The sequence below is a fragment of the Cetorhinus maximus genome, chromosome 18 (genome assembly GCF_964194155.1).
Source record: "Cetorhinus maximus chromosome 18, sCetMax3.hap1.1, whole genome shotgun sequence".
Classification (NCBI taxonomy): domain Eukaryota; kingdom Metazoa; phylum Chordata; class Chondrichthyes; order Lamniformes; family Cetorhinidae; genus Cetorhinus; species Cetorhinus maximus.
Genome location: NC_135896.1, coordinates 67,988,522 through 68,007,737, shown reverse-complemented (window position 1 = coordinate 68,007,737; position 19,216 = coordinate 67,988,522). Strand labels below are relative to the sequence as shown.

General features: G+C 41.0%; 1 protein-coding gene across 2 annotated transcripts in view; it reads left to right on the top strand.

The window, feature by feature from the left end:
* arhgap5 (Rho GTPase activating protein 5) overlaps positions 1 to 19,216 on the top strand; it is an 84,788-nt gene that overhangs the window by 22,609 nt on the left and 42,963 nt on the right. For both annotated transcript variants that reach the window (XR_013579498.1, XM_078562839.1), the window contains one exon: positions 17,066 to 17,143. Coding sequence is in view for 1 of the 2 variants with exons in the window: in XM_078562839.1 (XP_078418965.1) it covers positions 17,066 to 17,143 (78 nt within the window). In the remaining variant the exon portion in view is untranslated. The remainder of the gene's footprint in view (positions 1 to 17,065; positions 17,144 to 19,216) is intronic.

The following is a 19,216-nucleotide window of genomic DNA, read 5'->3' as shown; positions in this document are numbered from 1 at the left end:
GTTGAGGGTGTCACTGGCAAGGCCAGCATTTGTTGCCCATCCCTAATTGTGTTTGAACTCTGGCTTCCTAGGCCACTTCAGAGGGCAGTTAAAAGTCAACCACGTTACTGAGAGTCTGGGGTCACATGTAGGCCAAACCAGGTAAGGGTGGCAGATTTACTTCCCTAAAGGACATTAGTGAACCAGATGGGTTTATATGACAATTGATAGTTTCATGGTGACCATTACTGAGATTAGCTTTCACCTCCAGATTTATTAACTGAATTCAAATTCTAGCAGCTGCCATGAACCCATGTCCCCAGAGCAATAGCTTGGGTCTCTGGATTACTAGTCCAGTTACCACTAAGGCACTGTCCCCTCTATAGGTAATAATTTAAAAGTTTGTAGATGATACAGAACTCTGAAATAGAGTGAACAATTAGGTGGACAGTAACAGACTTTGCGTAGAATATACAGTATGGAAGTAAGCTATTCAGCCCAACCAGTCCCAACCTCTCCTTACCCTTTCTCATCTATCTACCAGCATAATCCTCTATTTCCTTGTCCCTCACATGCTTATCCAACTTCCCTTTAAATGCATCTATTGTATTCGCCTCATTACTTCCTGTGATAGTGAGTTCCACATTCTCACCAATGCAATGGGGCTAAAACCTTACACTATATTTTTATGCAATATGTATATCATCATGACTAATTCTGAAAATTTTAAAATTGGAAAATGACCTTTTAAAATGACTGAAGCCATCTCTGGCTGTGACCTTCGAACAATAGGAACTAATCAGGCAGTACTGAAGAAATTTATACATCTACATTTCATATGCCAGGCCTGGCCAATCGGAGTCTACTAGTCTGCTAGGACAAAGAACCCTGCAATCTTCCTTTCAAGTTCTTAATGGTTGGAACATGAACAATCTCAGGAACCCAGCCAAAGGGATTATACACCCTTTGTCAAAGCCAAAGTGGAGCGGTGGAAGTCATGTGACATGACCCTCCACCACAGTTGATGGAACCTCCAATATTGCCTTGTGGAGCTGCAAATCAGACTACCATCTACCAAACTGCAGCACAGAAAATGGGCTCTGCCCAGTTTTGAATGCCTAGCCCCAATATACACTTTGTACTGGAACTTCTGAACTTCTATACAATCGCCTTCAAGACTAATTAATCTCTGTGTGCTTATCTCATTGTGGAAGCCAACACTACTGGAATAGTGAATTATCCAGCATCAGTTCAACCCCTGCCAACCCCTGAAGGAATTCTCCATTGGACTTTTGATTCTGGACTCATGTGAAAGAATAATTCGTTTCTCTGTGGTCCTTTCCCCATAAATCTTTCTTTCTCTATCTTTTATTGTATGAATACACAGGACGCTACGTTGCGACCCTCCTCCTGCGTTTCAGTGTATGCAAATAAACTCTCAGTCCATCCTATCACGAGCTTGCTGTGGGATTATTAATAGAACTGGATAATACCAAAACTGAGGGATTGGGAATTATGCCACCGCTTATAATACTCAAAATCAAAACACCTTTCTGTTTGCGGGCAGGTGGTGAGAGGAGAAATCAGGACTGTTTAAGTTATACCCCCTCCTGTCTGTAACACCAGCCTCTTGAGTAAAAAAGTTTCTTCTTAATTCCCTACTTGATCTCTTGCTTGCTCGTATTAATGGTCTCTAGTTTGCTCTTCACTGGGATACTATTTCTGCCATGACAAGTAATTGGCAAGTTGTGTGGTTGCTCTTTAATATGTTTTAGTAACACAATGCTTTACCAATTATTTTCCAGGCAGGCATGCTTTAAACAGAGGACTTTTATCTCTCCTCATCCCTCTTATCCACCTCCCAGGCACCCTGGGATCAAAAACATGTTTTTGATTTTGTACTGGTAGAATTTCAAACTCCTGCTAAAAACTTAGACAGTTAAAGGGAATTACAAACATAGATTCATTTTCAGTGTGTAGATGTTTCAAGTTGCCTGTTTGTACCTGTGTAAATGTTTCTCTTGCCAATTTTTAACTGGAGTATATCCCAATGAAGCAGTCAGCCTTCTAGTGCCTTCATTTTTTATATGAGAGTTTTGAGAGAAAGTATAAGCAGGCTTTTCAGCTGCCTGAGCATATTGCAACTAAGCTTGAGGATGTGCCACCTGACACTCACACATGCCCACTTCTAGTTTGGGTTGTTCATTTGCCACTCCGTAACCCACTGAAACCAATGGAGCACCAATACTGGTACTCCAGGTATGGACTGGAGATTGACCTGGCAGCCTTATTTTTTTTTTGAGGGTTTGGATTGTAATTGTACTTTCTGCTGTTATATTTTCAACAACATGATGCTTACTAAGTAGTTTGAAAAGCCAGATCTCCTAAAATATATAAATGTTTGTCAAACATTTTAATTTTAAGATTTTCATGTCTTGTGTACAATCTATGGACCTTAAACTAGACATTTTTTGTCACGTTTAACAAGGGTAATGTGCCAACAAATTGAAGTTGACTGCTGGAATTTAAGTAATCAGACTCAAACAAACATCATTTGCAGTTTAGAACTTTTATTTGACATTTTGTGGAAACCCTTAAGCCTTTTAACACTGTTCTTCAAAAATTCAATTTAATTTTTCAGTGGAACTGTAAAATTGAACCAAACTAATTTGCCTAATAGTGGTTATTTGCTTTTGACTTGTCCATAAGTTGGTAGTAGGCAATACTAAATACAACCTTGAATTCTATAACTGGAGAAATGCAACTTGTAGGCAAGACAAAAGGTTTGTGCTGAATTTTATGCAAACTCTGCCTAGCTATATTACTGAAATACTTAACATCTTCTAACAAGGTGGATACCAACATATACTGATGGTAAAATATGGGTTTGAAAGCCTGCTTGAAATGCATCAGGCTTAGGGAAGAGAAGACTGTCTCTGCAGTGACCAAAATTGTTGTGATCATTTCGTCAGCCTGATAAGTAATTGAGCCAAGAGTTTTAGGGAAAGATAGAAGTTATAAGCTGCAGAGTAGTAAAACCCATATTGCAGTAGTTCGGCACAAATAAAAACTAAACGTTTTGCACTTATCAATGGAATCATAAAATGGTGCAACATAGGAGGAGCTCATTCGGCTCATGATGCCTATGTCAACCCTTTGGTAGAGCTATTCAATTAACCCCACACTGTCACAATCCTTCTTGTTCACTACAGTCTTCCTCATTGATGCTGTGTTTGAAGGTTTTTAGTAATTTGCAAACTTTGGAAATTATGCCCTGTATATCCAAGCCTGATTTTTAATATATATATTGAAGAGAGCAGTGGTCCAAATGCCAATCCCTGGGGACATCAGTATATACTCCAGTTTGAAAAGAACAGTTCACCACCACTGTCTGCTTCCTGTCCTTAGCTAACTTTGTACCTATGCTGCCACTTTCCTTTAATCCCATGTGCACATAAGTCTATTATGTTGTACTTTGTCAAATGCCATGCAAAGTCCATATGCACATCAGTCACACGAGCATCATTAACCTTCCTGTTACTTCATCAAAGAACTCAATCAAGATAATCAAACACAATTTATCTTTTTTGTGTTCTTCAGGTTTTCATTGCAAAGCTCAAACAAACTCATAATGAAATGATTTTATTGATTGTTTTCTGGCTCAGTTGAACAGTTAAATCTGTTTTCTGTGCTGTGTATACAAAAAGTTATTCCATTTAGTGCAGAATGACTGTTAACGGTAAAACTTTGTACATTTCATTATGATTACAGAATTAAGAGCCATTTAAGGCATAGAAGGAGGCCATTCAGTCCACTAAGCCTATGCTGGCTCTCCGTATAGTGATCCAGTCAGTCCCATTCAGCCTGCTTCGTCCCCATAGCCTGCAAGTTTATTTCCCTCAAGTGTCTATCCAATTTTCTTCTGAAATCATGGATCATCTCTGCTTCCACCATCCTTATGGACAGCGAGTTTTGGGCCATTACCGCTCACTGCACAAAAAGGTTCTTTCTATCTCTGAAGTAGAGTCATATGGACTCAAAATGTTAACTCTGTTTCTCTCTCTCCAAATTTGCTGCCAGACCTGAATTTTTCCAGCATTTTCTGTTTTTATTTCAGATTTCCAGCATCTGCAGTTATTTGCTTTTATTTTCCTCGTGTCCCCTCTGCATCGCTTACTTAAATCTTAAACCTGTCCCCCCTCTAGATCTTAGACCATCAGCTATTGGGAACAGTTTTTCCTTGTCTAGCTTATCCAAACCTATCATAATCTTGTACACTTCTGCTGTCAAATCACCCCTCCAATCTGCATTGGTACAAGGATAACCACAAATTCTTCAACCTAACCTTGTAGCTAAAATCCCCCACCCCGGAAGCATTCTGGTAAATCTCCTCTGCACTTTCACAAGGACCCTGACATCCTTTCTAAAGTGTGGTGACCAGAACTGGATGCAAAGCTCCAGCTTTGGCTTAACCAGAACTTTACAAAGGTTCAGCATAACTTCTCTACTGTTGTACTCAATATCTCTATTTATGAAGCCCAAGATTCCATATGTTTTGCTAACCACTCTCTCAGTGGGCCATAGCATCACTGCACACTGAATTCCACAGATTCACGACCCTTTGAGAAAAGTAATTCCTCCTCACCTCTGATTTAAACCTACCACCCCTTAGCCTAAAACAATGGCCTCTCATTCTAGAATGCCCCACAAGAGGAAACATCCGCTCCACGCCTACTTTGTCTATCCCCTTAAGCATCTCAATTAGACCTCCTCTCATCCTTCTAAACTCTAGCGAGTATAGGCCTAAACTGCTCAATCTCTCCTCATAAGACAAGCATCTCTGGAATCAATCTAGTGAACCTCCTCTCAACTGCCTCCAATGCAACTACATCCTCCCTCAAGTAAGTGACCAAAACTGTGCATAGTACTCCAGGTGCGGTCTCACCAATGCCTTGTACAGTTGCAACAACACTTCCCTATTTTTATACTCTATTCCTTTAGCACTAAATGCCAAAATTCCATTTGCCGTCCTTATTACCTGCATACTAGCTTTCAGCGGTTCATGCACGAGGACACCCAGATCCCTCTGTCACTGAAGCATTCTGAAGTTTCTCTCCATTTAAATAATAAGTCGCCTTTTTATTCTTCCGACCAAAATGGATAACCTCACACTTATCCACATTAAACTCCATCTGCCAGATTTTGGCCCATTCACCTAACCTGTCTATATCCATTTGTTAATTTCTTATTTCTTCATTGCAACTTACTTTCCCACCTATTTTGGTGTCATCTGCAAATTTAGCTATAGTACCTTCTATCCCTGAATCCAAGTCATTAATATAGATTGTAAATAGTTGGAGCCCAAGGACCGAACCCTGTGACACCCCATTAGTTATAGCTTGCCACCCAGAAAAAACCCATTTATCCCGACTCTCTGCTTTCTGTTGGTTAGCCAATCCTCTATCCAAGCTATAATATTACCCCTAACTCCATGTGATCTTATCTTCTATATTAATCTTATCAAAGGCCTTCTGGAAGTCCAGTTATACTACATCTACAGGATCCCCATTATCCACTTTGCTTGTCACATCTTCAAAGAACTCTAGCAAATTAGTCAAACACGATTTACTGTTCATAAAACCATGCTGACTCTGATGGATTGCATTTTGACTTTCCAAATGCCCCATTACTACTTACTTAATAATGGATTCCAACAATTTCCCAAAGACAGACATTAAACTAACTGGTCTATAGTTTCCTACTTTCTGCCTCCGCCCCCTCCTCACCCCCCTTTTTGAATAAGGGTGTTATATTAGCATTTTTCCAATCCACTGGAACCTTTCCAGAATCCAGGGAATTTTGGAATATTATAGCTAATGCATTCACTATCTCCGCTGCCACTTCCTTTAAGACCCTGGGATGTAGGCCATCAGGCCCTGGGGACCTGTCACCCTTTAATCCACAATAGCTTGCTCAGTACTTTTTCTCTAATGATGCTGATTGCTCTAAGTTCCTCCTTCTCTATACCCTCTGCACTACCTGTTACTATTGGGGTGGTACTCGTGTACTCCACTGTGAAAACTGAGGCAAAATATTGATTAAGCATCTCTGCCATTTCTGCGTTCCCCACTATTAACTCCCCAGTCTCATCCTCCAAGGGACCAACATTCACTTTAGCTACTCTCTTTCCTTTTATATACTTGTAGAAGCTTTTGCTATCAGTTTTCACATTTTGCGCTAGTTTTCTTTCATAATTTACCGTTGCTCTTTTTATTATTTCTTTTAGTAACTCTTTGTTGATCTTCAAAAGTTTCCCAATCTTCCAGCCTGCCACTGACCTTTGCAATTTGGTATGCCTTAGTTTTTGCCTTTATTTTATTTTTAACTTCCTTGCTTAGCCATGGGTGCTTTTCCCCCCTCTTACCATCATTCTTCCTCCTTGGAATATATTTTACTTGGGAGGAATTGACTATCTCCTTAAATATCTGCCACTGTTTATCAACTGTCCTACCATGTAGTCTTCCTGCCCAGTCGACTGAGGCCAAATCTGCCCTCATGCCTATGTAGTTAACTTTGTTTAACTCCAGAACACTAGTGTGGGACTCAAGTTTCTCGCTCTCAAACTAAACTTGAAATTCTAGCATGCTATGATCACTCTTCCCAAGAGGATCCTTTACTATGAGATCATTAATTAATCCCATCTCATTACACAAAACCAAATCCAGAAAAGCCTGCTCCTTGGTTGGTTCCACAACATATTGCTGCAAGAAACAATCTCTAATACACTCTATGAACTCTCCCTCGAAGCTACCCTGGCCAATTTGATTAGTCCAGTCTATGTGCATATTAAAATCACCCATGATTATTGCCATGCCTATCTTACATGCTCCCAGTATTTCCTGGTTTATACTGTGCCCTACTGCTGAACTACTGTTTGGGGATGAATAGATTACTCCCACCAGGGATTTCTTTCCCTTGCTATTTCTTATTTCTACCCAGACTGACTCTATTTCTTGCTCTCCAGTGCCTATATCATTCCTCACTATAGCACTGATCTCTTCCTTTACTAACAAAGCTACACCACCTCCTTTTCCTTCCTGCCTATCCATCTGAACCACTGAATACCCTTGGATATTCAACCAGCTTTGTACTTTCTGCACCCCCCCCCCCCCCCCCCCCCCCCCCGCCCCCGAATAAGGGCATTACATTAGCTTCCAATCCACTGGAACCTTCCCAGAATCCAGGGAATTTTGGAATATTATAGCCAATGCATCCACTATCTCCACTGCCACCTCTTTAAGACCCTGGGATGTAGGCCATCAGATACAAAGCCTTTAAGTTTGCCCTAGTGTCAATTTTCCCTACTCTTATGTGATTCTTTGGTGCAGTATGGTGTTCACACAACGTTCCTTCCTTTCATTTTTTGGTAACAATCAGCCTTGTCACTAACCTGCACTCTTACCCTCTCCTTAACCTTTGAGTTTTTATATTTCCATGCAACTGAACCCCCCCCCCCCCCCCCCCAAACTATTTAGTTTAAAGCCCTATCTACAACCCTAGTTATGCGATTCGACAGGATACTGGTTCCAGCATGATTCAACTGGAGCCTGTCCGCATGGAATAGCTCCCTCTTTCCCCAGTACTGGTGCTGATGTCCCATGAATTCGAACTCATTTCTTCCACACCAATCTTTGAGCCACGCATTTACCTCTTTAATCTTATTGACCCTGTGCCAATTAGTTCGTGGCTCAGGTAGTAATCTGGAGATTATTACCTTTTTGGTTCTGCTTTTTAGTTTAGCCCCTAGCTGCTCGTATTCCCTCAGCAGAACCTCTTTCCTCGTTCTGCCTATATTGTTAGTACCTACGTGGACCACGGCAACTGGATCTTTCCCCTCCAACTCCAAGTTCCTCTGCGGCCCAGATGAGATATCCTTAACCCTGGCACCAGGTAGGCAACACAGCCTTCAAGACTCTCGATCCTGGCTACAGAGAACAGTATCTATTCCTCTAACTATACTATCCTCAATTACAACTACATTTCTCTTTTCTCCCCCCACTTGACTCCCTATACCACGGTGCTATGGTCAGTTTGCTCATTCTCCCTGAGCCACAATTTTCTTAACCAACCTTTTATTTTATGTTATACTTTGTCAAAAACTTTCTTAAAATTCATATAGCATATCTATAACACCCATTGCATTCCTTCCATTAACATTCTCTGTTACTTCATCAAAAAATTCAATTAGGTTAGTCAAGCACTATTTGCCATTTGCAAATCTCTGTTGGCTATCCTTAATGAACTCAGACTTCTCCAAATGCCTGTTGATTTTTTCCCCCTGATTAAAATCACTCATGTCTAACAAATTGTCCTGTAAATAACAGGACTGTCCTTACACCCTTTCTTAAGGGTGTCACATTTGACTCTCTCCTGATTTAGGAAAGACTAGAAGATTATGACAAGTCCTTCCTTCCAGCAACCTGGGACGCAAGCCACCCAGTCCAGGCAACTTATCCACATTGAAGATAGCCAGCCTTTCCAGTACCTTCTACCTCTCAATTTTCACACCACCCATTACCTTTACCATATCGTTTGTCATCATCCTCTTCTTTACTAAACACTGATACAAAGTATTAAGTATTCTAGCCTTGCCCTGCGCCTCTATGCATAAATCACTCTCTTTGTCCCTATTTGAACCCACTCCACCTTTTACTATCAGCTTACTGTTTACATGCCAGTAGAAGATTTTTGTGTTCCCTTTTATGTTGAGTCTCCTTGCCAGTATTAATTCCTCCTTCACTTCCCCCCTCAACCTATTGTAATTGACCTGGTCCTCGCTTGAAAAATTCAGCTGATAGTCATCATATTATCATTTTATCATATTCTCTTTCTCCCTTAACATCCAGTGAGTCTTGGCTTTAGTTGCCCTACCTTTCGCCCTTCTTAGAATGTACCTAGTCCGCCCCTGAAGAATTTCCTCCTTAAAGATCGCCCATTGTTCTGTTACAGTTCTTCTTGTCAGTCTTTGGTTCCATTTTATCCTGGCTATATCCCTTTTCATTGCATTGAAATTGGTCCTCTTCCAATTTAGAAGTTTTAGTTTAGATTGTTCTATTTTAGATTCCTATCCAAGCGTTCTCCCATAGACACTTGGTCCACTTGGCCCACCTCACTCCCCAGCACCAGATTCAGCAATGCCTCCTTTCTAGTTGGACTGAGAATGTTTACTAGTCAAGGAAGTTCTCCTGAACACATTTCAGAAATTCCTCCTCCTCCTTACCCTTTATCCTATACCTGTTGGAGCCTCCCAATATCACCTTTATGTAGTCCTTGCACATCTGTGATTTCCCTACAGATTTGCTCCTCTATATCTCTCTCACTATTTGGACGTCTTTTCTTTCCAGCACTACAATGTTTTCCTTCCCTACCTTTTCTGAACACTTTATATTCTTGAATATTAAGTGCCCAGTCTCACCATTTTCAAGTCATGTCTCTGTTATTCCTGTTACATAATTTATGTTCAACCAAGTCCGTTTCCTCTCTCCAGTTGTAAATATTTGGCCCAACTTATTCCAATAATCCTATTTCTGTACGGTTATTTGTGCTTGTAGCTCATCAGCCTTATTCTTTTGAGAGTTTACATGCATGCATTGTGAACCTTTCCTTGTATTCCTCGAAGACTTTCTTAGCCCATCCCTACCTAATGTAGAAGAAAAAAAGCAAAAAACTGTGGATGCTGGAAATCCAAAACAAAAATACCTGGAAAAACTCAGCAGGTCTGGCAGCATCTACGGAGAGGAGCACAGTTAACGTTTCGAGTCCGAATGACCCTTCAACAGAACTAAGTAAAAATAGAAGAGAGGTGAAATATAAGCTGGTTTGGTGGGGGGGACAAGTAGAGCTGGATGGGTGATAGGTGGAGATAACCAAAAGATGTCACAGACAAAAGGTCAAAGAGGTGTTGAAGGTGGTGATATTATCTAAGGAATGTGCTAATTAAGGGTAGAAAGCAGAACAAGCAAGGTACAGATAGGCCTAGTTGGGGCGGGGTGAAGGAATCGAAAAAGGCTAAAAGGTAGAGATAAAACAATGGATGGAAATACATTTAAAAATAATGGAAATAGGTGGGAAAAGAAAAATCTATATAAATTATTGGGAAAAAAGTGGGGGGGAATCAGAAAGGGGGTGGGAATGGAGGAGAGAGTTCATGATCTGAAATTGTTGAACTCAATATTCAGACCGGAAGGCTGTAAAGTGCCTAGTCGGAAGATGAGGTGCTGTTCCTCCATTTGCGTTGAGCTTCACTGGAACAATGCAGCAGGCCAAGGATGGACATGTGGGCATGAGAGCAGGGTGGAGCGTTGAAATGGCAAGCGACAGGGAGGTCTGGGTAATGCTTGCGGACAGACCGAAGGTGTTCTGCAAAGCGGTCACTCAGTCTGCGTTTGGTCTCTCCAATGTAGAGGAAACCGCTTTGGGAGCAACGAATGCAGTCGTCTAAATTGAGAGAAGTGCAAGTGAAATGCTGCTTCACTTGAAAGGAGTGTTTGGGCCCTTGGACGGTGAGGAGAGGGGAAGTAAAGGGGCAGGTGTTACACCTTATGTGGTTGCATGGGAAGGTGCCGTGGGAGGGGGTTGAGGTGTAGGGGGTGATGGAGGAGTGGACCAGGGTGTCCCGGAGGGAACGATCCCTGCGGAATGCTGCCGGGGGGGGTGAAGGGAAGATGTGTTTGGTGGTGGCATCATGCTGGAGTTGGCGGAAATGGCGGAGGATGATCCTTTGAATGCGGAGGCTGGTGGGGTGATAAGTGAGGACAGGGGGGACCCTATCATGTTTCTGGGAGGGAGAGGAAGGTTTGAGGGTGGATGTGTGGGAGATGAGCCGGACACGGTTGAGGGCCCTGTCAACCACCTAATGTAGTACTACCTTCTCTAGTACTGTCCAACACTCTTTTTTTTCACCTTAATCCTCTTTTTTACTTATATGCGCTGGTGCCCATCCCCTGCCAATTTAGTTTAGAGACACAGCCTGTCCCTTTAGCCCAAGGACCTGAAGACCTCCTTTCTGCATCATGCTTCAAGCTACGCATTGATTCTTCCTATCTTCCTATTTCTACTCATGAGTTCCAGAGATTACTGCCTTCAAGGTCCTACTTTTTAATTTCTCCCTGGCTCCTGAAATTCTGAATGAGGGACCTCAATACCAATGGAGTGATGTATACCACAACTTCAGGCTCAGTCCCTTCTGCCTGCAGAGTATTCTGATGTCCTTTACCCTGACACCAGGGAGGCAACGTACTCAGGACTCACACTGATGGTTGCAGAAATGTCTGTCTGTCCCCCAGACTATGGAACCTCCTGTATTGACTGTGTTTCTACTCTTTACTGTTCCCTCCTGTGCAACCCTTTGCCTGTTAGTGTCATGGTCTGAACTGCACTCCTTCAAGGTGTCGTCCTAGCAGTTTTCAATGCTGAGTACCTGTTTAAGAGTGACACACATTCCGAAGACTCTTGTACTTCCTGCCTCTTCCTACTCTTACAGGTAGCCACCCATCTACTATCCTGAACTCTTACTGCCTGTGGGTGGTCACTTCTTGGAATTTATAACCCAGGAAGTACCCCTCTTCCCAGATTTTTAAAAATTCGTTCATGGGATGTGGGCGTTGCTGGTTAGGCCAGTATTTATTGCCCATCCTTAATTGCCCTTGTTCAGAGGGTATTTAAGAGTCAACCGCATTGCTGTGGGCCTGGTGTAGGCCAGACTGCAGATTTCCCTAAAGGACATTAAGTCGCCAATGGTTTTGTGGTCATCATCAGACTTTTAGCTCCAGATTTTTACTGAATTCAAATTTCACCATCTGCCATAGTGGGATTCAAACCCGGGTGCCCAGACCATTACCCTGGGTCCCTGGAATACTCGTCCAGTGATAATACCACCATGCCACAGTGCTTCGCATTGACTCGCGCATAAATGCTATGAAGCTTTCTGGATTAATTGGCTTTGGTATGGAAAAACTATTAAGTACATGTTATATGGCCATTTCAAAAATGGAATCAGTCATTAAATAATTGTTGATTAAATTAGTCATTCATATGAACTCTTTTTTGCTTTGATTGCCTCTATTCATCCTGCTCTACCAAATTGTTGAGTTGGCAGTGTTAGCTTCTGACACAAGAACTACCTATAACTATGCATTAAGTGGGTGCACTGCTTACTGGAAAATGCTTGTTGATATGGAATGTAGTTTCCACAACTCAAGCAATCATTAAACGTATTCAGGGACACATATTTTGTGTAACTAGGTAACAATCTTTTGAATTAGTAAGATTTAAGGAATTATATTGCTTGGTATTACGTACATCATCCATCCATGCTAAATTGAATTATGGCAGCAAGTGTCCTTTTCAATGCGGACATTATTGATACAAATATTGATGTTCATTCTACTCCAAATCCTTATCATTGACTATAAGCCCCTCCACAATTTATGTAACTTAGAAATCTCTTCTCGACCTACAACCTTGCTTTTAACTTTCGCTCATTCAACTCTGATCTCTTGTGCATTTCCCCTCTGTGCTTTTCCATCAATGACACAACCTGCAGCCATTTTGAAATGACTTTATTGAACTCTCTCCCGAACCACGTGGTTTAATCTTTCCTCACTACCTTGAAAACTGTTTCCCCCCCTCCTTGTGTTGTCATGCCTTGGGTGATTTTACGCTGTTAAATAGGCTGTGTAAATACAAGTTGTCTTCATTTCACTTCATTAATGGTCTCCAAGTCTGTTTCCTCTCTACAGTTGTAAATATTTGGTCCAGTTTATTCCAACAACCTTGATCAGTTTCAATTTCTTTTTTTTGTTGGCTAGCTGAAGATTGTAGAAAGGAGAAGTTGCTGGAAAAATTGGAGGGGAAAAAACAGAGCTAGAGTCACAGAAAATTTGCAACACGGGTCATTCAGTCCATCATTGTGCCAATTTGGGGGAAAAAATCACATTTTCCAGCTCTTGGTCTGTAGCATTGTAGGTTATGGCACTATTAGTGCATCTCCAAATATTTTTTGAATCCAACTAGGATTTCTGTCCCTAACATTCTTTCAGACTGTGTGTTCCAGACTCCCTCTGGCTGGAAAAAAATTTGCCTCAACTTGCCTCTAATCCTTTTGCCAATTACTTTAAACTATTCCCTCTGGTTATTGACCTTTCTGCACAGGGAAATAGGTCATTCCTCTCCTCCCTACCTGGGCCCCTCATAATTTGCACACCACAATTAGATCTCTGCTCAGCCTTCCCTTGCAAAGAAAACAACCCCTGCCTATCCAATCTTTCCTCATAGCTAAATTTTCCATTCCTGGCAGCATCCTCATAAATCTCTGCTATACCCTATCTAGTGTAATCACATCCTGCCTGTAATGCAGTGACCAGCACTGTACGTCATAAACGTCATAACCTCGCTGTGGCTTAACTAGTGTTTTACACAGTCTTAGCAGAACTTCTCTGCTCTTGCGTTCTATGACAAGGTTAATAAAGGAAAGTATCCCGTATGCCTTCTTGACCACCGTGTCTACCTGTCAAGCCATATTCGGAGATAATCCGAATATTAATTTGTGTTTGTATTTGCTTGAGTTCTTGTTTATACTGAACACACATGACTCTCAATCAGTTGTAAAAGTTGTTTTGTCATTGAATTTGCCTCTTCCTCCTCCTCCTCCCCACCACCCCCCACCCTGATTTAAAAACCTGAATATTCCTGCCTCAGTTGCTTTCCATTTTGATTGTGTGAGATTGTCAGGTCACAGAATCAGTGACTCATAATAGAAACTACATTAACTGGATTATTCTTTGTTAGAACTGAAAAGGGTCCTATTTTGTAAGCTCTCATCTATCTCTGTTCTTCCACACCTGCCCCCTGTTTAATAGCCCCCAACACCAACCACCCCCCCCCAGCCAATATACCAAAATAAAAGGCATGACACCCCACTTGTGTGGCATTTTGCCAGTTTGATTGACATCTCAGTCGATGGAAGCAAGCTGCTCTAAGTGATAGCTAGCCATTGACCCCTTGGCTTTCTTCTTGGCAAACAAATGCTCAACAGCATCAAATGAGGGTGGGGTCGAGAGAGACGGTGGGGTGGTGGTAATGTCATTGGACTAGTAATCCATAGGCCGAGGCTAATTTTCTAGGGACTTGGGTTCAAATTCCACCATGGCAGCCGGTGGAATTTAAATTCAATAAATTGGGAATATAAAGGCAGTCTTAGGGATGGTAACCATGACAACTATCGTCCGTTGTTGTGAAAACCCATGTGGTTCACTAATGTCCTTTCGGGAAGGAAATCTGCCACCCTTTCCAAATCTGGACTACATGTGACTCTAGACCCACAGCAATTCTTAACAGCCCTCTGAAATAGCCTAGCAAGCCACTGAATTCAAGGGCAATTAAGGATGGACAATAAATGCTGGCCTTACCAGTGATGCCCACAGCCCATGAAAGAATAAAGAAAAAAAAATCTGACGCTGGTCACTAAAGTCAGTTCGTGGTGTCAAATGGAGGGTAATTTTTTTCAATATGTTTGGACCCAACACGACAACACCCCAAAAAATATTACTTTTGATATGTGCAATACATAAAGTACTGCCTTTTTTATTTCTCTTTATCTGCTTGAACTGATTCCTTTTTATTTAATTGATGATGAGAGACTCATAAAATATAACAGAGGAGTAAAGTTCAGTTGCCCTGAAATAGAAAGCAAATAGTACAAAAATGAAAAGTCTATGTAGGTAAATTTGAATTGACAGTAGAATTTTAAGTATTTTTAGTAGAAAAATCATGTGACATCGCACAACAATAGCAAATAGCTTAGTTGTATTGTAGGATTGGTTTACTGATGAAGATGTTGACAGACAACAAAAGGCGACATGCCAAAGGGTCAGTCCCATTAATGTAATAGTGAATTTGCAGCGTACCATGAAATACACTTGTTTTAATTTGCCATTCTGTCTATAAAATACTTATTTTTGAACATTAGCTATCCAGAAAGACTTCCATGTAAAATGTCTAGAGATTGTGACAGATTAATTTTTGAAAGTATTTCTGTTAATATAAATTTAAGTTATGACTGAACTAGAAGCATTTTCCCAGTAGCAACCTTACACACTATTCAGCTACATACAGGCACATTGTCATGGTCATAATCTTCAGGGCTGAGTCACTCAGCTTTATTGCTTGCTTGGAGACACAGCTCTGTCAGAGGGCTATGCTTTATTTGTATGTCACTTTACATGAGCAAAAATGTAATAATTGTATCAGCCATGTGAACAAACTGAAGGACATAAATTTGTGTGAAACATTTAAGTACTGGAAGGATATTTGTCCCACTGTGTGTGTAGGTATTAATGGGTAGGTGCGAGGTGCAACTGGGAGAGAGATTTCATTTTTTTTTAAAGTTCAAATTTCGTGGATATGAGTTGTACTTTTTTAAAGTTTTTTTCAAGATGATTTGCAGATTCTCTCTCGAGCAGTTTACATAGAATTGATTTCAACTTTTATATTACATAAAATATAGAGTACAGGAAGAGGCCATTCAGACAAACTAGTCTGTGCTGGTGTTTATACTATGACTCCCCCCTGATCCCATCTCTCTCAAATTAACCTTTCAGCATATCGATCTAATCCATTTTCTCTCGTGCTCATCCAGTTTCCTTTTGAAAGCATCCAGGCAATTTGCCTCAACTACTTGTGGTAGCAAGCTCGACATTCTGACCGCTCTTGAGTAAATAAATTTATCCTTATTTCTCTATTGGATTTATTAATAGTTATCTTGTGTTTGTGGTCCCTAGTTTTAGATTTTCCCACAAGTGAAAACATTTCCTCCATATCTGTTCTATCCAACCCATTTATAATTTTAAAGATCTCAATCAGGCCAGCTCTCAGTCTTCCCTCTAGTAAAAAAAAAAATAAAACCCAACTTGTTCAATCCTTCTGAAAGCTGTAATCTCACTTCTGGCACCATCCTTGTAAATCTTTTTTGTCTTTCTCCAGTGCATCTAATTCTCTATGTTGTATAGTGACCAGCACTGTGCACAATACTCATGTGTGGCCTGACCAGATTCCTATACGAGTATAACGTTACTTTTGACTTCTGTTTCCCTAGAAATAAATCCCAGCGCTTTAACATTTTTAATTACTTTGTTGATCTGTGATGCTTTTGAAGATTTGCCCACCTGTATTCCTAGAAACCTTTGCTCTTCTACCCCATTCAGTTTCTTACTTTTCTAAAGTTTAAGTGATATTTCTATTTTCCAGTCAAAATACGTCACTTCGAATTTGTGTTCAAGCTCTTTTACCACTTCACTGTCCAGCCTGCAAGTTTTATAATGCTGTTTATGTTATGTTGCATTCTTGCTCACTGTTAGCTATATCCGCAGTTTGGTATCACTGCAAAGTTTGATGCTGAGTTACTTGTTCCCAAGTGCAAATTATTAATATTAGGAGAGGTGACCAAAAGCTTGATCAAAGAGGGTAGGTTTTAAGAAACCTTTTCAAGGAGGAGAGAGGCAAATATTTAGTGAGGAAATTCTAGAGCTTGGGGCCTAGGCATTCTGAACATGTATTAGGAATGTAACAGCAATACCCTTACTCTTGCCCTGGTTTCCATCAGCTAACTCAGCACACACTGTGGAATGAGCACAGGACATTCCTAGTCACCGTGGCTCTGCCACTTAATGGCTAAATTTATTTATCTAGTAGGAAGTAGAGCAGATGCACATTTATTATCCAGAACACATTCCCTTATTCTTAAGTCTTTGACTGATTTCACACGTACAACTGTCAGTCAACATCAACTTCATGACCGCCCTTTGCAGCAGTTTTGTTTTATGTGACTAGAGTTGCCAACTCTGGACATATTCCTGGAGGTTCCATCACATGCCATGCCAACCTGCCATGCCCTCATCCGTTTGAAACGGCTTTTCCCTCCTTCCCCCATCTTCCAACAACTTTTTCATTCAGTGCAAATAATTCAGAATATTTTAATTTTTTCAACCCATTGTTTGCATAGTTTGATAACAAGCTCTTATTTTCTTAGGTTTGAACACTGAAGGACTGTATCGTGTAAGTGGAAACAGGACTGATCAAGATAACATTCAAAGACAGTTTGATCAAGGTAACATTTAGTACCATTGTTTCCAAATTATAAAAATGAAACATTTTTCCTCCAATAGTATTGACATTATTTTGCAACTACCAGGGTTCAAAATACACTGGGGTGGTGGGCGAATTCTCTCTTGAAAGCCCCCAAAAATGCTGGGAAAATTCAATCACAGGATGACCAATGAGAGAAAAGTCATCTTCATATGTGGAAGTGACATAATCTGTGAGGAGTTGTTCCAATGACAGGCTGTTTCTCTCCCATGCTTGCCTGCTGATAGGCTAAGTTGCAGCTCATCAGCCTGAGCAGTGGCAGTGGGAGGGGCTGCGAGGGTAAGAGCTATTTTAAAATGGGTTAGGCAGGTTTAAAGGAATACTCAGCTAACTTGGGAGCCAGGAAAATGTCAAGTCACTGAGGTAATGAATTTCTTGCAAATGATTATGGAGTCTTTAGCTTAAGGCTGCATATGTTCAGAAGCCACTGTAGGAGGAAAAATGTAGCAGATGCTATTACGATGATCATTCTGTTAAATGGGTAATTTAATACAGAACATAAGAAATAGGAGCTGGAGTAGGCCATTTGGCCTTTTGAGCCTATCCTGCCATTCAACTAGATCATGGCTGATCTTCTATCTCAATTCCATTTTGCTGTACTATCCTCATATCCCTTGACATCTTTAGTATTTGGAAGTCTATCAATCTTTATCTTGAATATACTCAATCACGGAGCTTACACAGCCTTCTGAGTAGAGAATTTCAAAGATTCACCACCCCCTGAGTGAAGAAATTCCTCTTCATCTCAGTCCTCAATGGCCTATCTCTTATTCTGAGACACTGTCTCCTGGTTCTAGACACCCCCCCCCCCCCCCGCCCCCCAGGGGAAATATCCTTCCTGCGTCTACCCTGTTGAGCCCTGTAAGAATTTTATATGCTTGAATGAGATCACCCCTCATTCTTCAAAAATCTAGAGGATATAGGCCCTGTTTCCCCAAACAACAATCCTGCCATCCCAAGGATTGGTTTGGTGAATGTTTGTTGCACTCCCTCTCTGGCAAATATATCCTTCCTTGAGTAGGGAGACCAAAACTGTGCACACTACTCCAGCTGTGGTCTCACCAAGGCTCTAACAATTGCAGCAAGATTCCTTTAGTCCTGTACTCAAATTCTTTTGCAATGAAGGCCAACATACCATTTGTCTTCCTAATTGCTTGCTGCACCTGCATGTTAGTTTTCAGTGACTTATGAAGAAGGACATCCAGGTCCCCATCTGCCATGTTCTTGCCCACTCACTTAGCCTGTCTGAATTCCTTTGAAACCTCTTTGTATCCTCCTCACAATTCGCACTCTCACCTAGTTTTGTGTCATCAGCAAACTTGGAAATATTACATTTGGTCCCCAGATGCAAATTATTGAGAGAGATTGTGAACCCAAGTATTGATCCTTACAGTACCCCACGAGTCACAGCTTGCCAAACTGAGAATGAACCATTTATGAATGAACCCTCTTTTTTTTCTCTGTCCTTTAACATATCCTCAATCAGTGGCAGTATATTACCCCTAATACCATGTTTTCTAATTTAGCTTTCTAACCTCCTGTGTGGGACCTTATCAAAAGCCTTCTGAAAATCCAGATACACCAGACCTGCTTTAACCACCCCACCCCCCTCCTCTCCGCACTTATCTATTCTGCTAGTTAAATCCTCAAAAAACTCCAATGGTTTCTCAAACATCTTTCCTTTTTATAAATCCATGTTGATTCTGCCCAATCCCACCATTATTTAAAAGCAAAATACTGCGGATGCTGGGAATCTGAAACAAAAACAAAAATTGCTGGAAAAACTCAGCAGGTCTGGCAGCATCTGTGGAGAGAAAGATAGTTAACGTTTCGAGTCCGTATGACTTTTCTTTAGAACCCACCATTATTTTCAAGTGTCCGGTTATCACATTCTTTATAATAGATTATAGCATTTCCCTCCTACTGGCAGGCTAACAGGTCTGCAGTTCCCTGTTTCCTCTCTCCCTCCTTCCTTAAATGGTGGGATTATATTTGCTACCTTCCAATCTGCAGGAACCATTCCAGAATCTGTAGA